Source organism: Bubalus bubalis, chromosome 6, assembly GCF_019923935.1.
Source record: "Bubalus bubalis isolate 160015118507 breed Murrah chromosome 6, NDDB_SH_1, whole genome shotgun sequence".
Taxonomy (NCBI): domain Eukaryota; kingdom Metazoa; phylum Chordata; class Mammalia; order Artiodactyla; family Bovidae; genus Bubalus; species Bubalus bubalis.
In genome coordinates this window covers 109,974,444-109,993,412 of record NC_059162.1, presented here as the reverse complement: position 1 = coordinate 109,993,412, position 18,969 = coordinate 109,974,444, and the positions used below count along the sequence as shown (strand labels likewise).

The following is an 18,969-nucleotide window of genomic DNA, read 5'->3' as shown; positions in this document are numbered from 1 at the left end:
TTATGGTCTTAGCTCTTAAGTTTAAGTCCGTGGACCGGTGTTTAGATCCTCTATCTATTTTGAATGATTATTCTATCAGGTGAGCCACCAGGACTTCCCTGGTGGCTCAGATGGTAAAGAATCTGCCTGCAGTGCAGGAGACCTGGGTTCAATCCCTGAGTCAGGAAGATACCCTGGAGAAGAAAATGGCAATCCATTCCAGTATTCTTACCTGGGACATTCCATGACAGAGGAGCCTGGCAGGCTACAGTCCATGGGGTCACAAAGAGTCAGACACAACTAAGTGACTAACACAGGGATATATTGAATTAGGGATAACTGGATATGTGGCTATCCAGTTCTCCTGGCATCATTTGTTGAAGAGTCTGCTCTTCATTCATTGATCTTGACATCCTTGCCAAAAATCATTTGACTAAATGTGTATGTGTTTATTTTGCACTCTCAGTTTTTAATACTTTTTGGTCATATGAGTATTCTTGTGGCAATACACACTGTTTTGATTACTGTAGCTTTGTAGCAAATTTTGAAATTGGGAAGTGTAATTCCTCAAGATTCTTTTGACTGTATTCCTTACAATTTCATAATAGTTTTAGGATTGACTTTTCCATTTCTTCAAAAGAGAAAATCTGAACCTTTGGGATTTTGATAGGATTGCATTGAATCTGTAGTTTACTTTGGGGAGTATTGGTGGTGTGATAATACTGTCTCTAGTGTAATAATGTGTGTGTCTAGATCCATAAATAAAAGATGTTTTTCTTAGGTCTTCTTTAATTTCAGAAGTTCTATATAGTTTTAAGTGTGTAAATGTGTATCTCCTTGGTTAAATTTATTCTTCACAATTATTTTATTTCTGATACTGTTGTAAATGGAATTTTCTTAATATTCTCTTTGGATTGTTGATTGCAACTGATTTTATGTTGCTTGTATTCTGCAGCTTTATTGAGTTCATTTATTAGCTCTAATTATTTTTTTGTGGACTCTAGAATTTTCTATATATAGGTTCATGTCACTGCAAATAGAGATAGTTTTACTTCTTCCTCTTCTATTTCAATGCTTTTTATTTCTTTTTCTTGTCTCGTTACTCTGGCTAGGATTTCCTATCCAGTGTTGAATAGAAGTGGCATTTTTATCTTGTTCCTGATCTAAGGGAGAAGTGATTTTTTTTAATATTTCTTTTTATTTTATTGATATATTTATTTGGCTGCTCTGAGTCTTATTTGAGGCATGGGAACTCTTAGTTGCAGCATGTAGGATCTAAATAATTCCCTGACCAGAGATTGAACCCAGGCCCCACGCATTGGGACCATGGAATCTTAGCCACTGGACCACGAGCGAAGTCCAGTGATTTTTTTTTTTTAACCCATGTATTTTATATGTACTTATATTTGAGTTACTGTATAAAAACTCAACTCTATATATTCATAAAGGAAAATTTTTTAAAGATTGATAGTTGATTGTTGATAGTAGTTGCTTTTGAATAATGAGTCTGAACGTACTTTTCTTCCACCTTTTCTATATTTTAAACTTTTTTCATAATGAGGATATAATATTTTTAAGTTGTAAAAATAACTTTATTAAAATAAAAAGGAAATGAATACTTTTCAACAACAAAACTGTAATCTGGCAATATGATCATAAATTGCCTTTAAAGAGACCTGTAAAAGTGTACATTGAAATGGTATATAATCTTTATTAGCCAGAATAAACTTAAGTGGAAATAAAAATTTACAGCAAGTCATACATAGATCAAGAAAGCAGGAAACCAACATAGCCATAGATAAATGTTTAAAATACTAGATGTTTAAGACACCAAGATTTTTAGCTTATAAGTATGCTACTTTGTGTTCTTCTCATATTCTACTGATTTTATTTCTCTGAGTGATTTCATCTGACCTCACCTGCACCCTCAAAATAGTTAATAGTAATTTACTCAAGCTATTGCTTGTTTCCTCTCTAAAATGATTCTTGATGGTTATAATTAGCATACTTTTATGTCCTATAATTAGACTTGAACTTTGTGAAGGCTGGCTTGTGGGGCAGAGAGTTGAGAGCTGTGGTTAGAAGCCTCCAAATAAATAGTTTTACAATTTCAGTACCCTCGGGTCACCTGACACTAGCCAACTGTATTATTTTCAGGAAATGATCTTATAACTAGATTCAAAAGCAAACAGACTTCTAAGAGTACATCTCAGATGCTGAGAATTAAAAAATGATTTGAGAAATATGAATTAAGACCAGTGTTTAGTATATCAGTTTTATTAAGTGACTGAAAGGTACTGATTTATTATTATTTTAAATAATTGTTTTTAAAAGGAAATACAAAACTTTACCTTACAAGCTCAGTGGTCAAGATAATGTTAATTCATGTGCGAAGGATCTTTAGCTTGAATTCTGCTGTTTTGACTGTATCCTTAAAATATTTCTCAGTATTGTAAGGACAGAAACTAAGGGTAAACTATATTCCTAAACATATATTTTTTACATTTTATGTTTTCTTTGTATCAACATATATGTTTCCATTTTTTCTCTTGTAGTACCTGTTTGAAAATGGTAGAATAGATAACATTTTTACTGAGCCCTATTCCAGATTTATGATTGAACTTACCAAACTCTTGAAAATATGGGAACCTACAATACTTCCTAATGGTAGGATGATTATATTTTGATTCTTTTCATGATATGCCTTCTTAAATTGCTTAATTTTTATGATTATCTTTTGTAAATTGTTCATTTTATATTTGTCTTGACTTATATTTGGACTTTTGAGGAGAAAATCTTTGGTTTATTATCAGTTACTTAATAAAACTATATCTTGCATATAGTACATGAAGAGATAATGACTACTTGATATAAAAAATAACTAAAGGTTACATTTACTTTTTAGAAACCATTTTTGATATGGTAGTATTGGTAAAGTTGTACACTATACCAGTAGCTGCCACATATGCTACTTTTAGACTCTGTTAGCAGTGGATCTTTTTCAGTATTTTGAAAAAAGTACCCTGAACTTGTTGTTAAGAGAGTTAAGTCTTCATCCTTGAATTGTCTATGACCATATGTCTTTGGACAAGCCCCTAATTCACTCCTGCTCTCATGCTCCTTGCCTGTGAATGGAGAGGTTGAATGTAATACCCAGAAATGTGGTCCCCTTCTTTTGGGCTACAGAGAACCTATGAAGCATTAAAAGGAATGCAGTGGCATGATGCATTTAGCTTTCAAAGGAGGAGCTAAGAACCTGTATTTGGAAGTAACAAATAATGTATTCGTGGGCAGTCTCCCAAGAATAGAATGAGAGGTGGTAACAAAGAGGATTGGGGAGAGAACATTAGGAAAGACCTGAGGTTAACGGATATCATGAGGAAGCTGTGTTTAAAAGTATACTAATTTTAATTTTTCTGACCTCTGCTTTTCAGGAAAAATACAGATAAACTATCGTGAAGTAATTTCCCTTAATATAAATGTTTTAAATAGGAGCTGCCTTCTAATACTGTTAGCCAAATAAAACTGAAGCAGTTAACAGTAAGCATAATGATCTCAAACAAGAGTCTGCTAACTGCACCTCATGGTTGGATCTGGCCTCTTGCCTGTTTCTATATAGTTTATGAGCTAAAAATATTTTTTTACATTTCTAAATAGTTGGGGGAAATTAAGTTATATTTTGTGACATGGGAAAATTGCATGAGATTCAAATTTTTTTCTATAAATAAAATTTATAAATAGCCATACCTATTTGTTTCTGTATTGTCTACACTTCCTTATCTTTCACAACAACAAAGTTGTTCAGAGCCCTTATGGCCCACAATGCTTAATATACTTATCATCTGGCTCTTCACAGGAAAAATTTACCATGCCCTGGTCTAAAATAACAATAGATTAAAACTGTTTTAGGGGAGTGCTCACTATGTCTGTTTCACTGGAATCATCTGCCCTTTTCTTTGCAGTGCTTTTTCTATTTTTATGTATGAGGAAGAGGGACACAGAGGGGAGCAATCAGTGTTCTCCTTAGTATCCTCCTGTCTGAGAATTAAATTACGTAGTCCCTTTTAGCAGGAGCTTAGTGCTGTTTCTTTTCCCCTGTTCTGTTCAGGTTACATGTTCTCTCGCATTGAAGAAGAGCATTTGTGGGAGTGCAAACAGCTGGGTGCTTACTCACCAATCGTCCTTTTGAACACCCTCCTTTTCTTCAATACCAAATACTTTCAACTAAAGAATGTTACTGAGCACTTGCAGCTTTCTTTTGCCCATGTGATGAGACGGACGAGGACTCTGAAGTACAGTACCAAGATGACCTATCTGAGGTTCTTCCCACCTTCACAAAAACAAGAGTCAGAACCAGGTGTGGTGGAGTTTTTAAGATTTCTTTCTTTTTTAATTGAAATATAGTTGATGTACAATATTATGTTCGTTTCAGGTGTATAACATAATGACTTGACATTTAAATACATTATGAAATGATCACCACTATAAGTCTAGTAACCATCTGTCACCATACAAAGTTACTACAGTAGTACTGGCTATGTTCTGTGTGCTGCATATTACCTCCTCATGACTGATTTATTTTATAACTGGAATCTCATACCTCTTAATCCCCTTCACCTAATTACCCCCACCCCTCTTGGCTTTGGCATCCACCAGTTTATTCTCTGTAGCTGTGAGTCTATTTCTGTTTTGTCTGTTAGTTTATTTTTTTAGATTATACATACAGATAAAATCATATGGTATTTGTCTTTTTCTCACTTTTTTCACTTAGCGTAGCACACTCTGTGTTTTCACAAATGGCAAGATTATATTCTTTTTTATAGCTGAATGGATTAATCCTTCTATTGATGGACACTTCCATATTTTGGCTATTGTCAGTAATGCTGTATTGGACATAGGGGTGCATTTATATCTTTTTGAATTAGTGTTTTTGTTTCCTTTGGGTAAAAAATACCCAGAAGCAGAATTGCTGGACCATATGGTAGTTCTGTTTTCGGTTTTTGAGGACACTGTGTGCTGTTTTCCACAGGGGCTGCGCCAGTGCACACTCTAATCACAGTGCGCAGGGTTCCCTTGTCCCTTTCATGACAGTCGTTCTGATAGATATGAGATGCTATCTTGCTGTGGGTTTTGACTTGCATTTTCCTGATGACTAGTGATGTGGAGCATCTTTGCATTTGTCTGTTGGCAGCTTGTATGTCCCTTTTGGAAAAATGTCTATTTAGATCCTCTGCCCATTTTTTAATTGCATTTTTTATATTGAGTTTTCTGAGTTCTTTGTATGATTTGTGTGTTAACCCCTTTCCAGATGTATACTTTGCAAATATCCTTACCCATTCAGTAAGCTGCCTTTTCATTTTGTGGCATTTCCTTTGCTATGCAAAATCTTTTAAGTTTGATTTGGCCCCAGTTGTTTATTTTTGCTTTGTTGTCTTCACCTGATGAGACAGAGCCAAAAAAATATTATTAACACCAATGGCAGAGTTCCCTGCCTGTGTTTTCCTCTAGGAGTCTTATGGTTTCAGGTCTTACATGTAAGTCTTTAATCCATTTTGAGTTTAATTTTGTACATGGTGTGAAAAAGTGGTTCACTTCCATTCTTTTCCATGTAGCTGTCTAGTTTTCCCAATCCATTTGTTTTAGAGTCTGTCTTTGCCCATTGTGTGTTCTTGCTTTCTTTGTCATACATTGATTGTAAAAGGATTGGTTTATGTCTGGTCTATCTGTTCTGTCCCACTGATTTGTGTCTCTGTCCTCACACCACTACCATACTGTTATGATCACTGTGGCTTTGGGTATACAGTTGAACCTTAAGCCAGCCAGTTGAAAATCTGCATATAACTTTACAGTCAGCCCTCCTCATTTACCATTTCATGTCTGCAGATTCAAAAGCCATGTATTGTGTGTATTTATTGAAAAAAATCCATGTATGAGTAGATCCACGTAGTTCAAACTTGTGTTTTTAAGAAACAACAGTAGTTTGAAGTCAGGAAGTGTGAACCTCCAGCTTTGTACTTTACTCAAGATACCTTTGGCCATTTATGGTATTTTGTGAGTTCATGTAAATTTTAGAATTAGTTGCTCTATCTTTGTGAAAAATGCAAATGGTATTTTGTTCAGTTCAGTTCAGTTCAGTCACTCAGTTGTGTCTGACTCTTTGCGACCCCATGAATGGCAACACGCCAGGCCTCCCTGTCCATCACCAACTCCTGGGGTTCACTCAAACTCATGTCCATCGAGTCGGTGATGCCATTCAGCCATCTCATCCTCTGTTGTCCCCTTCTCCTCCTGCCCCCAATCCCTCCCAGCATCAGAGTCTTTTCCAGTGAGTCAACTCTGCGCATGAGGTGGCCAAAGTATTTGAGTTTCAGCTTTAGCATCAGTCCTTCCAATGAACACCCAGGAGTGATCTCCTTTAGAATGGACTGGTTGGATCTCCATGCAGTCCAAGGGACTCTCAAGAGTCTTCCCCAACACCACAGTTCAAAAGCATCAATTCTACGGCGCTCAGCTTTCTTCACAGTCCAACTCTCACATCCATACATGACCACTGGAAAAACCATACCTTGACTAGACGGACCTTTGTTGGCAAAGTAATGTCTCTGCTTTTCAATATGCTATCTAGGTTGGTCATAACTTTCCTTCCAAGGAGTAAGTTTCTTTTAATTTCATGGGTGCAGTCACCATCTGCAGTGATTTTGGAGCCCAAGAAAAAGTCTGATACTGTTTTCACTGTTCCCCATCTATTTCCCATGAAGTGATGGGACCAGATGCCATGATCTTCGTTTTCTGAATGTTGAGCTTTAAGCCAACTTTTGCACTCTCCTCTTTCACTTTCATCAAGAGGCTTTTGAGTTCCTCTTCACTTTCTGCCATAAGGGTGGTGTCATCTGCATATCTGAGGTTGTTGATATTTCTCCTGGCAATCTTGATTCCAGCTTGTGTTTCTTCCAGCCCAGCATTTCTCATGATGTACTCTGCATAGAAGTTAAATAAGCAGGGTGACAATATACAGCCTTGACGTACTCCTTTTCCTATTTGGAACCAGTCTGTTCCATGTCCAGTTCTAACTGTTGCTTCCTGACCTGCATACAAGTTTCTCAAGAGGCAGGTCAGGTGGTCTGGTATTCCCATCTCATTCAGAATTTTCCACAGTTTATTGTGATCCACACAGTCAAAGGCTTTGGCATATTCAGTAAAGCAGAAATAGATGTTTTTCTGGAACTGTCTTCCTTTTTTGATGATTGAGCAGATGTTGGCAATTTGATCTCTGGTTCCTCTGCCTTTTGAAAAACCAGTATTTTGTTAGGGATTGCATTGAATCTGTCAGTTTTTTTGGAATAGGCATTTTAACACTGTTCTTTCAGTCTATGAGCATCTTAGACTGATCTTCCAATTTATTTGTATCTTTTTATAGTTCTTAGAGTACAGGTCTTTCACCTCTTTGGTTAAATTTCTTCCTAGGTATTTTATTATTTTCGATGCAGTTGTAAATGGGTTTCTTTTCTTAATTTCTGTTTCTGATAGATTGTTATGAGTGTATAGAAATCTGAAATATTTCTGCATGTTTTGTATCCTGTAAAATGTATTTACTAGAATTGATTTATTCTTACAATTTTTTGGTAGTGTCTTTAGAATTTTCTCTATATAGTATATCTGCAGGTAGTGATGGTTTTACTTCTTCTTTTTCCAGTTTGAATATTTAAAAATATTTTCTTGTAACCTGTGATGTGTCTTTTAGTATTATTTTAAAATATTTATTTATTTTATTTATTTGGCTCCTCCAGGTCTTTGATCTTCGTTGTGGCATACAGAATCTTTAATTGTTGCAAATGTGGCATCTAATTCCCTGACAAAAGATTGAACCTGGGTCCCCTGCATTGGGAGCATGGAATCTTAGCCACTGGACCGCCAGCAAAGTTCTTGATTTTTAAAAATTTCCTTTTCTTGTTTGATTGCTTAGGACTTTGTAAATTGCCTCGGTCTTTGTAGGATTTCCATGGCTAGGATTTCATCCAATACTATGTTGAATAAAACGGTCAGGAGTGACCATCTTGTCTTATTCTCCAACTTAGAGAAAATTTATTCAGCTTTTCACCATTGGGTATAATGTTAGTTGTGAGTTTATCATATATCACATTTATTATGTGGGTATCTTCCGTCTGTAGCTGCTTTGTTGAGTTTTTATCAGAAATGGATGTTGAATTTTTTTTAAAAGCTTTTTCTGCATCTACTGAGATTACCTTATGCTTTTTATCCTTCATTTTCTTAATGTGGTGTATTATGTTGATTTGTGAATATTGAATCATTCTTGTATCCCTGGGATAAATCCCATTTGTTCATGGCATATGATCCTTTGAATGTATGGTTGAATTCAGTTTGCTGATATCTTGTTGAGGATCAGTGATATTGGCATGTCATTTTATTTTTCTGGTGTCTTTGTCTGGTTTTGGTATCAGGGTTCTGCTGGCCATGTAGAATGAGTTTGCAAGAGTTCCTTCCTCTCCTGTTTTGGAATAGTTTGAGAGGGATAGGTATTAACTCTTACCTAAATGTTTGGTAAACTCATCTCTGAAGCCATCTGGCTCCAGGTTTTGTTTTTTGAGAGTTTTATGATTATTGATCCAGTTTTATTATTGGTGATTGGTCTGTTCATGTTTTCTATTTCTTGCCTGATTTAGTCAGATAGTATGTTTCTAAGAATTTATCCATTTTTTTCCCCTAGGTTGTCTAATTTGTTGGCATAGAACTGTTCACGGTAATCTCTTGTGATCCATTGTATTTCTGTGGTGTCAGTTGTAACATCTGTTTGAATTTTCATTTTATTTATTTGAGCCCTCTCTTTTTGTTTTTGATGAATCTGGTTAGTTTTGTTCATCTTTTCAAAGAACAGGTTCTCTTCTATTTTTTTGTTTCTATTTTATGTATTTTCACTTTTGATCTTTATTATTACTTCCTTTACCAACCGGTTTTCGGCTGTTCTTTTTCTAGTTCCTTTAGGTATAAAGTTAGATTATTTGAGTTTTTTGTTTCCTAAGGTAGACCTATATCACTATAAATGTCCCTCTTAGAACTGTTTTTGCTGCAGCTCATAGATTTTTGTCTCAAAGTACGTGTTTTTTTTTAAATTTCCTCGTTGATTTCTTCAGTGATCCATTGATTGTTCAGTAGCATGTTGTTTGGACTCCACATATTTGTTTTTTCCAGTGTTTTCCTTTTAGTTGATGTCTAGTGTGATAGCATTATGGTTGGGAAAGATGCTTAGTATGATTTCAACTTTGGGGTGACAGAGGATGAGATGGTTGGATGGCATCACTGACTCAGAGGACATGAGTTTGAGCAAACTCCAGGAGACAGTGAAGGACAGGGAAGCCTGGTTTGCTGCAGTCCATAAGGTCATAGACTCAGACATGACTTGGCAACTGAATACAACAAACTTATTGAGATTTGTTCTGTGGTCTGATGTGATGTATCTGGAGAATGTTCCATGTGTACTTGAATATTACTTTGTTTGGGGATGGAACATACTGTTTATTAAGTTCGTCTGGTCAAATGTGTCCTTTAAGGCCAGTGTTTCCTTATTGATGTGTCCATTGATATAAATAGGATGTTAGAGTCCCCCTGCTGTTGTGGTATTATTGTCACTACCTCCTTTTGTGTCTGTTAATATTTGCTTATTATTGTATTTAGGTACTCCTGTGTAGGATGCATACATACATACAAGTGTTTTGTATTATTGTTGGAACATTCCCTTTATCGTTATGCAGTGTCCTTCTTCCATCTTTGTTTTAAAGTCTTTTTAGTCTGATATAAGTACTGCTACCCCAGCTTTCTGTTTCTGTTTCTGTGGAATATCTTTTTCTTTTCCCTTGCTTTCAGTCTGTGTGTCTTCAGGTCTGAAGTGAGTCTTTGATATGCAGCATATATATGGATCTTATTTTGGTATCCATTCAGGCACCCTTTGTCTTTAGATTGCAGCATTTAGTTGATTTACATGTAAAGTAGTGATTGCTATGTACAGGACAGGGAAGCCTGGCATGCTGCAGTCCACGGGGGTCACAAAGAGTCCAACACAGCTTAATGACTGAACAACAAAAACGTATTTATTACCATTTAAAAAATTTTTATGATTGTTTGTATTGTTCATGTCTGTTTCTTTTCTTCTTGCTCTCTTCCCTTGCAGTTTGATTACTTTTTAGTTTTGTTTGTATTCTTTTTTCTTTTTCATGTGTGTATCTGTTATTCGGTTTTGGTTAGTGGTTATCATGAGGCTCTTATATAACAACTTATGTATATAGCAGTCTATTTTCAGTTGATGGTTGCATAAGTTTGTGTGTGTTCTAAAAGCACTACATTTTTACTCTCACCACCCCACACCATCTTTTATGTTTTGACAAATTTTATTTATTTAATGTTGTATTTTCTTTAATCATTATAGATTATTTGATCTTACTACTTTTGTAATCTTCATACTAGCTGCATAGATGGTTGAGTCACTACCTTTAGTATGTGCTTGCCTTTACATTGAGTTTTTTTCTTCCATAATTTTCATATTTCAAGTAATGGCCTTCTTTTTATGTTCAAAGAAGTCCCTTGAACATTTGTTGTAGGGTCAGTTTTGTAATGATAAACTCCTTTAACTTCTGCTTGTTTGGGAAACTTTATTTCACCTTTAGTTCTGAATGATAATCTTGACAGTATTCTTGGTTGTAAATTTTTTCCTTTAACCATTTTGAATATCTCATGCCACTGCCTTCTGGCTTTAAAGTTTCTGCTGAAAAGTCAGCTGATGGTCTTGTGGGGGCTCCTCTGTATGTAACTAGTTATTTCTCTCTTTTGCTCAGTCATGTCTGACTCTTTGCAACCCCGTGGACAGCAGCACACCAGGCTTCCCTGTCCTTCACCATCTCCCAGAGCTTGCTCGAACTCACGTCCATTGAGTCGGTGATGCCATCCAGCCATCTCGTGCTCTGTCACCCCTTTCTTCTCCTTGCTGCTTTAAATATTCTCTATCTTTAACTTTTGACACTTTAGTTATAATGTGCCTCAGTGTAGGTTTCTTTGCGTTCATCTTGTTTGGGACTCTCCATTTCCTGGAATTGGATGACTTGATACTTTTTCAAGTTAATGACGTTTTCAGCCAGTTTTTTCTTCAAATAGATTTTCTGTTTCTTTCCTGCCTTCTTTGGGAATCCTTATAATGCATATGTTAGTATGCTTGATGTTGTCCCCAGAAGTCTTTCAAACTGGTTTTTTTTTAAGTTTTTGCCTATTTTATTTGGAACAATTCCTTTGTCTTTTCAATTTTCCTAGCTCTCTGCGTTTGTTTCTATGTACTAGATAGATGAGCCACATCTGCCAGCCTTTAAAGGGTGACTTTATGTAAAAGGGCTGCATGCACCCTTCTCTGTGGTTAGGCCATGATGGCTGTAGGTTTACTGGTGTGCAGGACTGGACCCTGACAAAGCTGGCTCTAATGGTGAGTTGTGACCGTTGAAGGCAGTATGGTTTGCAGGGCCATCTCCTAGGGTAGAGCTGCTTTGGAGGGGCTCTAGTGCTGGCCAGAGCCATTTGCTAGGTGTAGTAGTGTAGTTTTGGAGGAGCGCCAGCTTGGATGGATCTACAGGTGAGCCTGGGATGAGATGGGGAGAGTCAAACTGGCGCCCACCAGCCCTGGACCAAGTAGGCGTAGGTGAGCAAAGATCCTGGTGTTCCTCAGTGGCTACAGAACCAGAGAAAATTATAAAAGTCCCTGGCTCTGCTGCACACACCCTAAAATCAGTCAGTGACTCTCCTTCACATATGACCCAGGTCCTCTTCAAACTGCTGTCTCTGGGACTTGGGGCAAGAGAGTTTTTGCATGTGCCTTTTAAGTTTTAGTTTCCTACAGACCTCTGGATGTAAGTCCCACTGGTTTTCAAATCCAGGTGTTATGGGGGTTTGTTGGCTTATCTCTCTGGTGCTGGTTCCCCCTAGGCTGAGGAGCTCGATGCAGAGTTTGGACACTTTGCTCCTTAGGAGGACCTCTGCAGCTGTGATGTCCTCTCTGCCTGTGGGTCCTGGCCAGATACCATTTCTGCCTCTCTTACTCATCTTAATGGTGATTTTCTTTTTATCTTTAGTTGAGGAAAATCTTTTGTGCTGGTCTTCAGGTCTTTCTCAAGGATAGTTGCTCTGTGTATAGTTGTAGTTTTGGTGTGTTCATGGAAAGAGGAGCCCAGGATCTTCCTACTCTTGCATCTTGTCCCCTCCTTGTAAGATTTCTATTTGAAATCTTATTAGTATTCAGATAGACACTTATTAGAGAAGAGTAATTGCAAATTCTAGACATGGAAGAGTATAGCTTTAGTTTAACATATAAATGCTTTACTCTATTGTATATTAAAGGCTTGACTTAAAATTAGAAGAATCAGTTGCTTCAGTATGCTTTTATTGGTGGGCTATTTTGGTGGAGGGGGAGTGGTTGCCATGCTGCATGGCTTGTGGGATCTTAGTTCCCTGACCAGGATTCAAACTCATGCCCGCTTCAGTGCAGAGTATTAATCACTTAAAAGTCCTCTTTTATTGTCATTTAAATTAGACATTCTAATTTAATTCGTTAGGGATGTAACCCAGATAATCTTCAGTTTAAAACTTTGCAAGAAATTGAAATATACAGCCAAGATTGGGGATCATTGATTTAGAGGCAACAGATGGGTCAATTACTAGTTAAAAGGAACTTGCATAACTTTTAAATCTAGTGTTTCTAAAAGTTTCGGGGTTTTTGACCAGAGTACTCTGTTTTTGTTAACTCATTATTGACCACAGGATTTTTGTAGAAACTAACACCTTTGGCTGGTGGTTTTTATTTTGACCAGCCAGGTATTAATTCTGTTATTTCACTAACACTTTGTGGGTTCTTGCATTCAGTAGTTACACTTGACACACCTGTGAAGTCTTCTAATTTTCTTGAAATGTTGTCTTTAGTCCTCTCTTCTGTAGAAGCAGAGGTACATTGTCCAGCACCATGAATTTCCCTGTATGTATCAGAATCAATGACTACGGCCTTTTGTCTTATTTTTGTCCTAATATTTGCATTGTTTGAATCAGAACTATATTTTGAAAAACTATCATCTTCCAAGACACTAGTATATATGTCACTTGGAAAATCAGAGAAAGTACCTGTATAAATTTCACCAAAAAATTCTTTTTACTCAAAAATTTTCAATGTGTCAGTTTTGAAAATTTTATGTTAATATATACAAGGCTGGTACAAAAACCTAATGGAGCAAAACGTGAATGATAACAATCCTAAGTTACATAATGAATCCTTGGTCAGTTTTAAACTCTTAACAACTTCACCTGGTGATGTTAATTGTATCACTCTCTAAAAATGTGTTGATATGTCTCTAGTCAATAATATGTTAACGCTGTAAAATTCTGAGGGAACTTAAACCTGTCCTAGAGTATACTGCCGTCATACACAGTAGAAAAATACCAGCAGTGACTGTTTTATTAGAAGGTTTATGATCTTGCATTCTAAAAAATCTGTTAATAATTTGTTTTTAATATTTAAAAATTAATGTTATTATGGAACTAGAAATTATATTTATTTTGAACAGAATTGCAAGTTCTGAAATTCCCAAAACCAAGCTGTTATTTCCTTGAGATAAGAGTGAAGTATATATATTTTGAATGTAAGAATTTTAAATTACTGAAACGAGAATCTGTAAAGAATAATTGTGATGTTCATCTTGTATTTACTTTTTTCTCAGTTGCTCGTTTACTTTAGAAAATACTAAGATTATCTTGCTTTTTCCACCATGCATTCATACCCTCTTATATTTTGTTTATATATAGCCCACTTTATGCCCTTAATTGATATTAATTCAGCAACTTCCCCTGTGGTCCAGTACCTAAGAATCCACGCTCCCAATACAGGGGTTGCAGGTGTGATCCCTGGTTGGGGAACTAGATCTCACATGCCATGACTAAAGAGTTCACATGCCACAGCTAAAGATTCCACATGTCGCAACTAAGACCTGGTTCTGCCAAATAAATAAAAATAGGTAACTTTAAAAATTTATATTAATTCAAGGAGGTAGAGACAATGGGACAACATTTCCCTGTTTTCTGATTAGGTGCTTGACCAGATTGGTAGTAAATTTAGCTTCTTTTATGAATGAGCAGCTAGCACATTTTCTATTTAGATAGTCTCTAAGTGGAAAACTGGATGACATGCCTAATTCAGAACTAATACGGGAAGCTGGGGAAATTTTTGGATCAGTTGTTAAAAGCAGATATGAGAAAAGAAGAAGAAAACTTTTTTTCCTTCGGGTTTCCAGATCCACCTAATGTTCTCTTGTAGTTTGAATGGAGAAAGTGGGAAGGAAACAGCCTGCTTTCCATGTCTTTACCCTGGCTTCTTTCTGATAACCCTTGGCCTCTGCACAACTCTGTTGGTGAAAAAGGGATTGCTCTTTCCTTATCAAATGGTCAGCTTTACTGAGAATTCTTTTTCTGACAAAAGATTTCATTTCTCATAATACTATAACAAATGAAAGAGACTTAAACAAATGCCCAGTGGACACTGGTGTCCTACAGGAGAACTATTTTCAGAGAAAGAGGTGCCAGCTTCTGTTTTGATCTCTACTACAGGAGAACATGCAGAACCCTTTTTTCTCTTTATTTTGCTATGGATTAAGAACCCTATGCCTAATAAAATCGCCTAACAAGGTCAGGCTCAGAATTGAGACGTACTCTCAGGCATCATGCTTTTTGTCATGCTGCCCCAACTTGGGTAAGGATAGAAACATAAATTCTACAGGACAGGGACTTTGTTTGATTAACCCAGCACTAGTCTAGTGCTTCCATAGATCCTCAATAAATACTTGTTGAACATGTGAGTAAGTGAAAGGAAGGGAAAGGGAACCATATAAGTGGGTGTCTTAAGACATGAAGAAAGACTTTTCTGATTCTTTGATTATAATTTTCTGTCTCAAGATAAACTAACCATTGGCAAGAGGAAACGAAATGAAGATGATGATGTTCCGGTGGGTGTGGAGATGGCAGAGAATACTGATAACCCCCTCAGATGCCCAGTCCGACTTTATGAGTTTTACCTGTCCAAATGGTAAGTGATTTTCCTCTGAACTTGATACAGCACACTTCAAAAAGTAATTATTATACTTTAGATTTCAGATGCTCAAATCCCAGAAATGTAGCTGGTCTGTGACTTTAAACAAAGATTTACTTACAGTTTCATTTTTTTCCCCACTTTCATATCTGCCTGGATTTTGAACCAAGAAACAAATTGCTTTATCTTGAGCATTTTTCCCCAAAAATCTCTTAAAAAGCAAGAATCACTGTCATTGTTTGGTCTGCTATGAATTTGTTATTTACATAGAAAAACAGGGGAAAGACTGTACTGCTAAGTCTATAAATGAGAAAACAGTTTTTAAAGAATTGACATTTTTTGAGTGGTCTTTTTCTTACAGAAACTTTATGATTTTAAAAAGTTGCAAGATCCACACTAAAGCCATTTTTTTTTTCCGAAGAAACACAATGACTAGGTTTGCTCTTCAGCAGAGCTGTGTGGAGTATTTTGGGGACTCATTGCAGGGTATTGGGTACTGAGGATGAGTCTCAGCCATAGTGTCACTTGTGAGTTGAATTTTTTTTTTGCTCCTGGTAAGTTTTAAGTACTAATACTTGTGAAGGATTTGCATTTTGTCATCTATTAACATTATATTTACTTCGAATCCAGTGTGATTCCTGAGTGTGGGGGAAAAAATATGCAGTTACAGGTTGCTCCTGGAGCATAAATGTCTATAAACTTGTTTATCTCTGTGGGTACATTGTTTACGATGTTAGTCATAGTACGAAAGATAGAGAGCCATTATACGTAAAGAGTAATTACATGTGTGCTGTACTCTCTGATCCCAGTTTTTTCTCTCTCTTTTCTTTCCTGTGATAGCTCTGAAAGTGTGAAGCAGAGGAATGATGTGTTTTACCTTCAGCCTGAGCGCTCCTGTGTTCCAAATAGCCCCATGTGGTACTCCACATTTCCCATAGACCCTGGGACCCTGGACACCATGTTAACACGTATTCTCATGGTGAGGGAGGTACACGAAGAACTTGCCAAAGCCAAATCAGAAGACTCTGATGTTGAATTATCAGATTAAAGTGGAAGTGGGGTTCCTATTTTCATACATGTTGGTATGCACCAAACTGTGAATGCATCCAGCTTTGGAAAACAATAAGTCCCAAGTCCTCTTGACTTGATTATGAGGTAATGGAAAACAGACAGCTCGTGAACCACAGTGTGGATGTACAAATGGAAACTGAAGGAAAGGATGTGAGCTGAGAAACCTTGTTCTCCGGCAGTGATATCACTCTTAGACATCTTCAGAATGACTAACCAATTTCTCTGAGTGGTGCATAATCTTATTTTGTTTGGGAATAACAAATTGTGGAATATTTTTAAGGAAAACTGTTGTATAAAATTCTACCATAGTAACCTTAGACCTTAGAGAGGTAGCTTTGGAGTGAAGCCTTGGCTGCAGCAGGCTACTTGGGCAAGCCCTCTGTAAAAGTCAGGGCAGAAATCAGTACAGAGCCAAGAGTGGCATCAGACGAAGACTGTGGGGCCCAGACTTGAAGACCCAATAAAAATACTCAGCCTTTTTTTTTTTTTTTTTAAAGGTAGAGAGTGATGTGGTCTTGATTTTGATTTTCACTGCCAAGCCAATTCTGTGAAGGATAGACGCCTCTGGTACTTTTGCCATAGGGTCCCTCACATCAGGGGAAAAGGCCTTCACTGCTGTTCATACAGTAATGTGTCCCCTTCACTTTCTGGGTCTAGCCTTCTCAGCTGTGGGTCTGGATGTGGGTAAATTAAGTTAAAGGGGCTGAAACTTGCAAAATAATTATGCACACAGAAAATCTGTGGCACTTGTTAGACCCCAAGTGTCTTGAAATGTTTGTAGAAAACCCACTAAAATGCCCACTTCTCTGGGTGTCAGCCTTTATTGCTGCTGTCTCACAGCATGAGCTGTGGGACACAGAAGTGGGGGTTCTTTTGTTTTTATTTTATCCCCAAATGGCAGCTTTCCTCCCGTTGTTTATCTTCCCGTTTCCCAAATAATTTCTGTTATTTTGTCTTTTGCACCAGTTTCTGGAGGCCCTTGTCATTTCAAAAAGAAGAGTCTCTCCTTTCTCTGGCAAACCTGTGGGTGATTCCACAGAGACACAGTGTTACTTAGCTATCAGAATTATGGTAGAAGAAGAACTAGTATTTTCCTATATAAAGCATTGGAAGATGACCTTGTTACCCTAAGACACTTAAATAAATAAATAGGATTCTGGGGTTAGTATACAAAGACACTGACAGTCTTGCATATATCTACAAGGTCCTCTTATAGCATTATTCCAAACTAGCTGTTTTAGTAGTTTGATGAGGATCAAGTCATAGGAGTGTTTGGCAAATGGATCCATTTCCTTCTTCTCCATTCTGTTTCTTCCCCACAAAATTTTGAATCAAAGCTTCTATAATATTGGCCAATCACAGAATTTCTTTAGCTGAGGTTAATTTGATCCTTTAATAGAAATGAGAGAAGTCTAAAAAGCCTCTTAGAAATTTTAACCTTGAAAGACTTGACCATATGTCCCATTTTTTAGATGGGAGTGGCAGGTGGTTTTTTTGTTTTTTAATAAATAAATTTAAATACAATAAAAATTTTAAAGTAGGCCTTTTGACATTGTGTACTTATGGTTCTGTCCCTCTGCCTGTAACAAATCTTGTTTTTGTTACCAAGAACTATGTGAAAGAAGTAAATCTGCCCTAGTTCTGTATGATTAATTCCATCTGTGTTTGTCATTTCTGACTGGAAAACTTACTTCCAGACCTTGTTTGATATGGAGGAAAAACAATTGGATTGTCTGATAAGTCTGCCAATAAACTATCCAGAAACATCAGGTGTAATAGTCCCCACTAAGAAATTTTATGGTTTATATAGACACTAATGTTTCCCGTTCTGTAGAAATGCAAATTTATGGCATAGTAGATAAACTATTATAAAACACTAGAGAGAGAGGAAAAAATTCTGTATCTTTTAATTGAAAACAGCCAATATCCAGGTAAACAACTGTATCAAGATGTCAGTTGCATGTTAGTCCACAGAGTTGTCCAGATCCTGGAATAATTTGTAAAAGAAAATATTGATTCATTATTGGTCATTCCTCATAAGCATAGCTGTTGATGTGTGTGTCCAGTTATTTGCTTTTTTAAATTTTATTAAAATAATGTAAAATTGGTTCTTTTTCCCCCAGGGGAGGAAAAAATATCAAACAAGAGAAACATTAAATTATCTGTTGTTCTTTGTTTTTTAAACACTTTCGGGTTTTCACCTTGCAGAAACCACAGAAATATTCCCTTAGAATAAAATAGTATATTTGTATTTGATGGGTGAATTATTCATTTTCTTTATGTCTTGAAAGAATTTTAAATATTTTTTTCTGTTTGACCCTATTGGTATGATCCAACAGATGGTATATTACAAAGAAAGAGATCAGTTTTCAGAAAATAAATTATTTGGTTTTTACTCAGTCCAGAAAACATTGTTTCATTGCAAAATCTTTTCAATTGTTTTTTTCCCCCATCAAAGACTTGTTCTGGTTTTTAATTTATTACTGTTTTCAAAGCCCTGAAAGCTAGAAGCATCAAGTATTAGGTTGGTGCAAAAGTAACTGCGGTTTTGCATTGTTGAACTTTGCTGTTTGATATTAATGAGCACATTCTTAAATGTGGTTATATTATACATTATTTTAATGCACATTTCTTTTGCTAATGACTTATTACTTGCTGTTTATTTTATATTTATTTTAGATTTAGGGAAATGATATTAGACAAAAAGCAAGTTCTAGTAATTTTCTTATTCGAGTTCAAAATGGGTCATAAAACAGTAGAGACAACTCACAACATCAACAATGCACTTGGCCCAGGAACTGGTG

General features: G+C 36.4%; 1 protein-coding gene across 6 annotated transcripts in view; it reads left to right on the top strand.

Moving 5' to 3' along the window:
* The window catches only part of ZMYM4 (zinc finger MYM-type containing 4), a 160,691-nt gene extending 142,127 nt beyond the window's left edge, over window positions 1-18,564 (top strand). For 5 of the 6 annotated variants that reach the window (XM_025289112.2, XM_006051568.3, XM_025289117.2 and 2 more), the window contains 4 exons: window positions 2,535-2,646; window positions 4,088-4,336; window positions 14,962-15,091; window positions 15,935-18,564. In XM_025289112.2, coding sequence (XP_025144897.1) covers window positions 2,535-2,646; window positions 4,088-4,336; window positions 14,962-15,091; window positions 15,935-16,142 — 699 coding nt within the window. In that variant the 3' untranslated portion in view covers window positions 16,143-18,564. The remainder of the gene's footprint in view (window positions 1-2,534; window positions 2,647-4,087; window positions 4,337-14,961; window positions 15,092-15,934) is intronic. The other variant, XR_006552003.1, reaches the window with a different exon arrangement.
* Window positions 18,565-18,969: the final 405 nt, after the last annotated feature.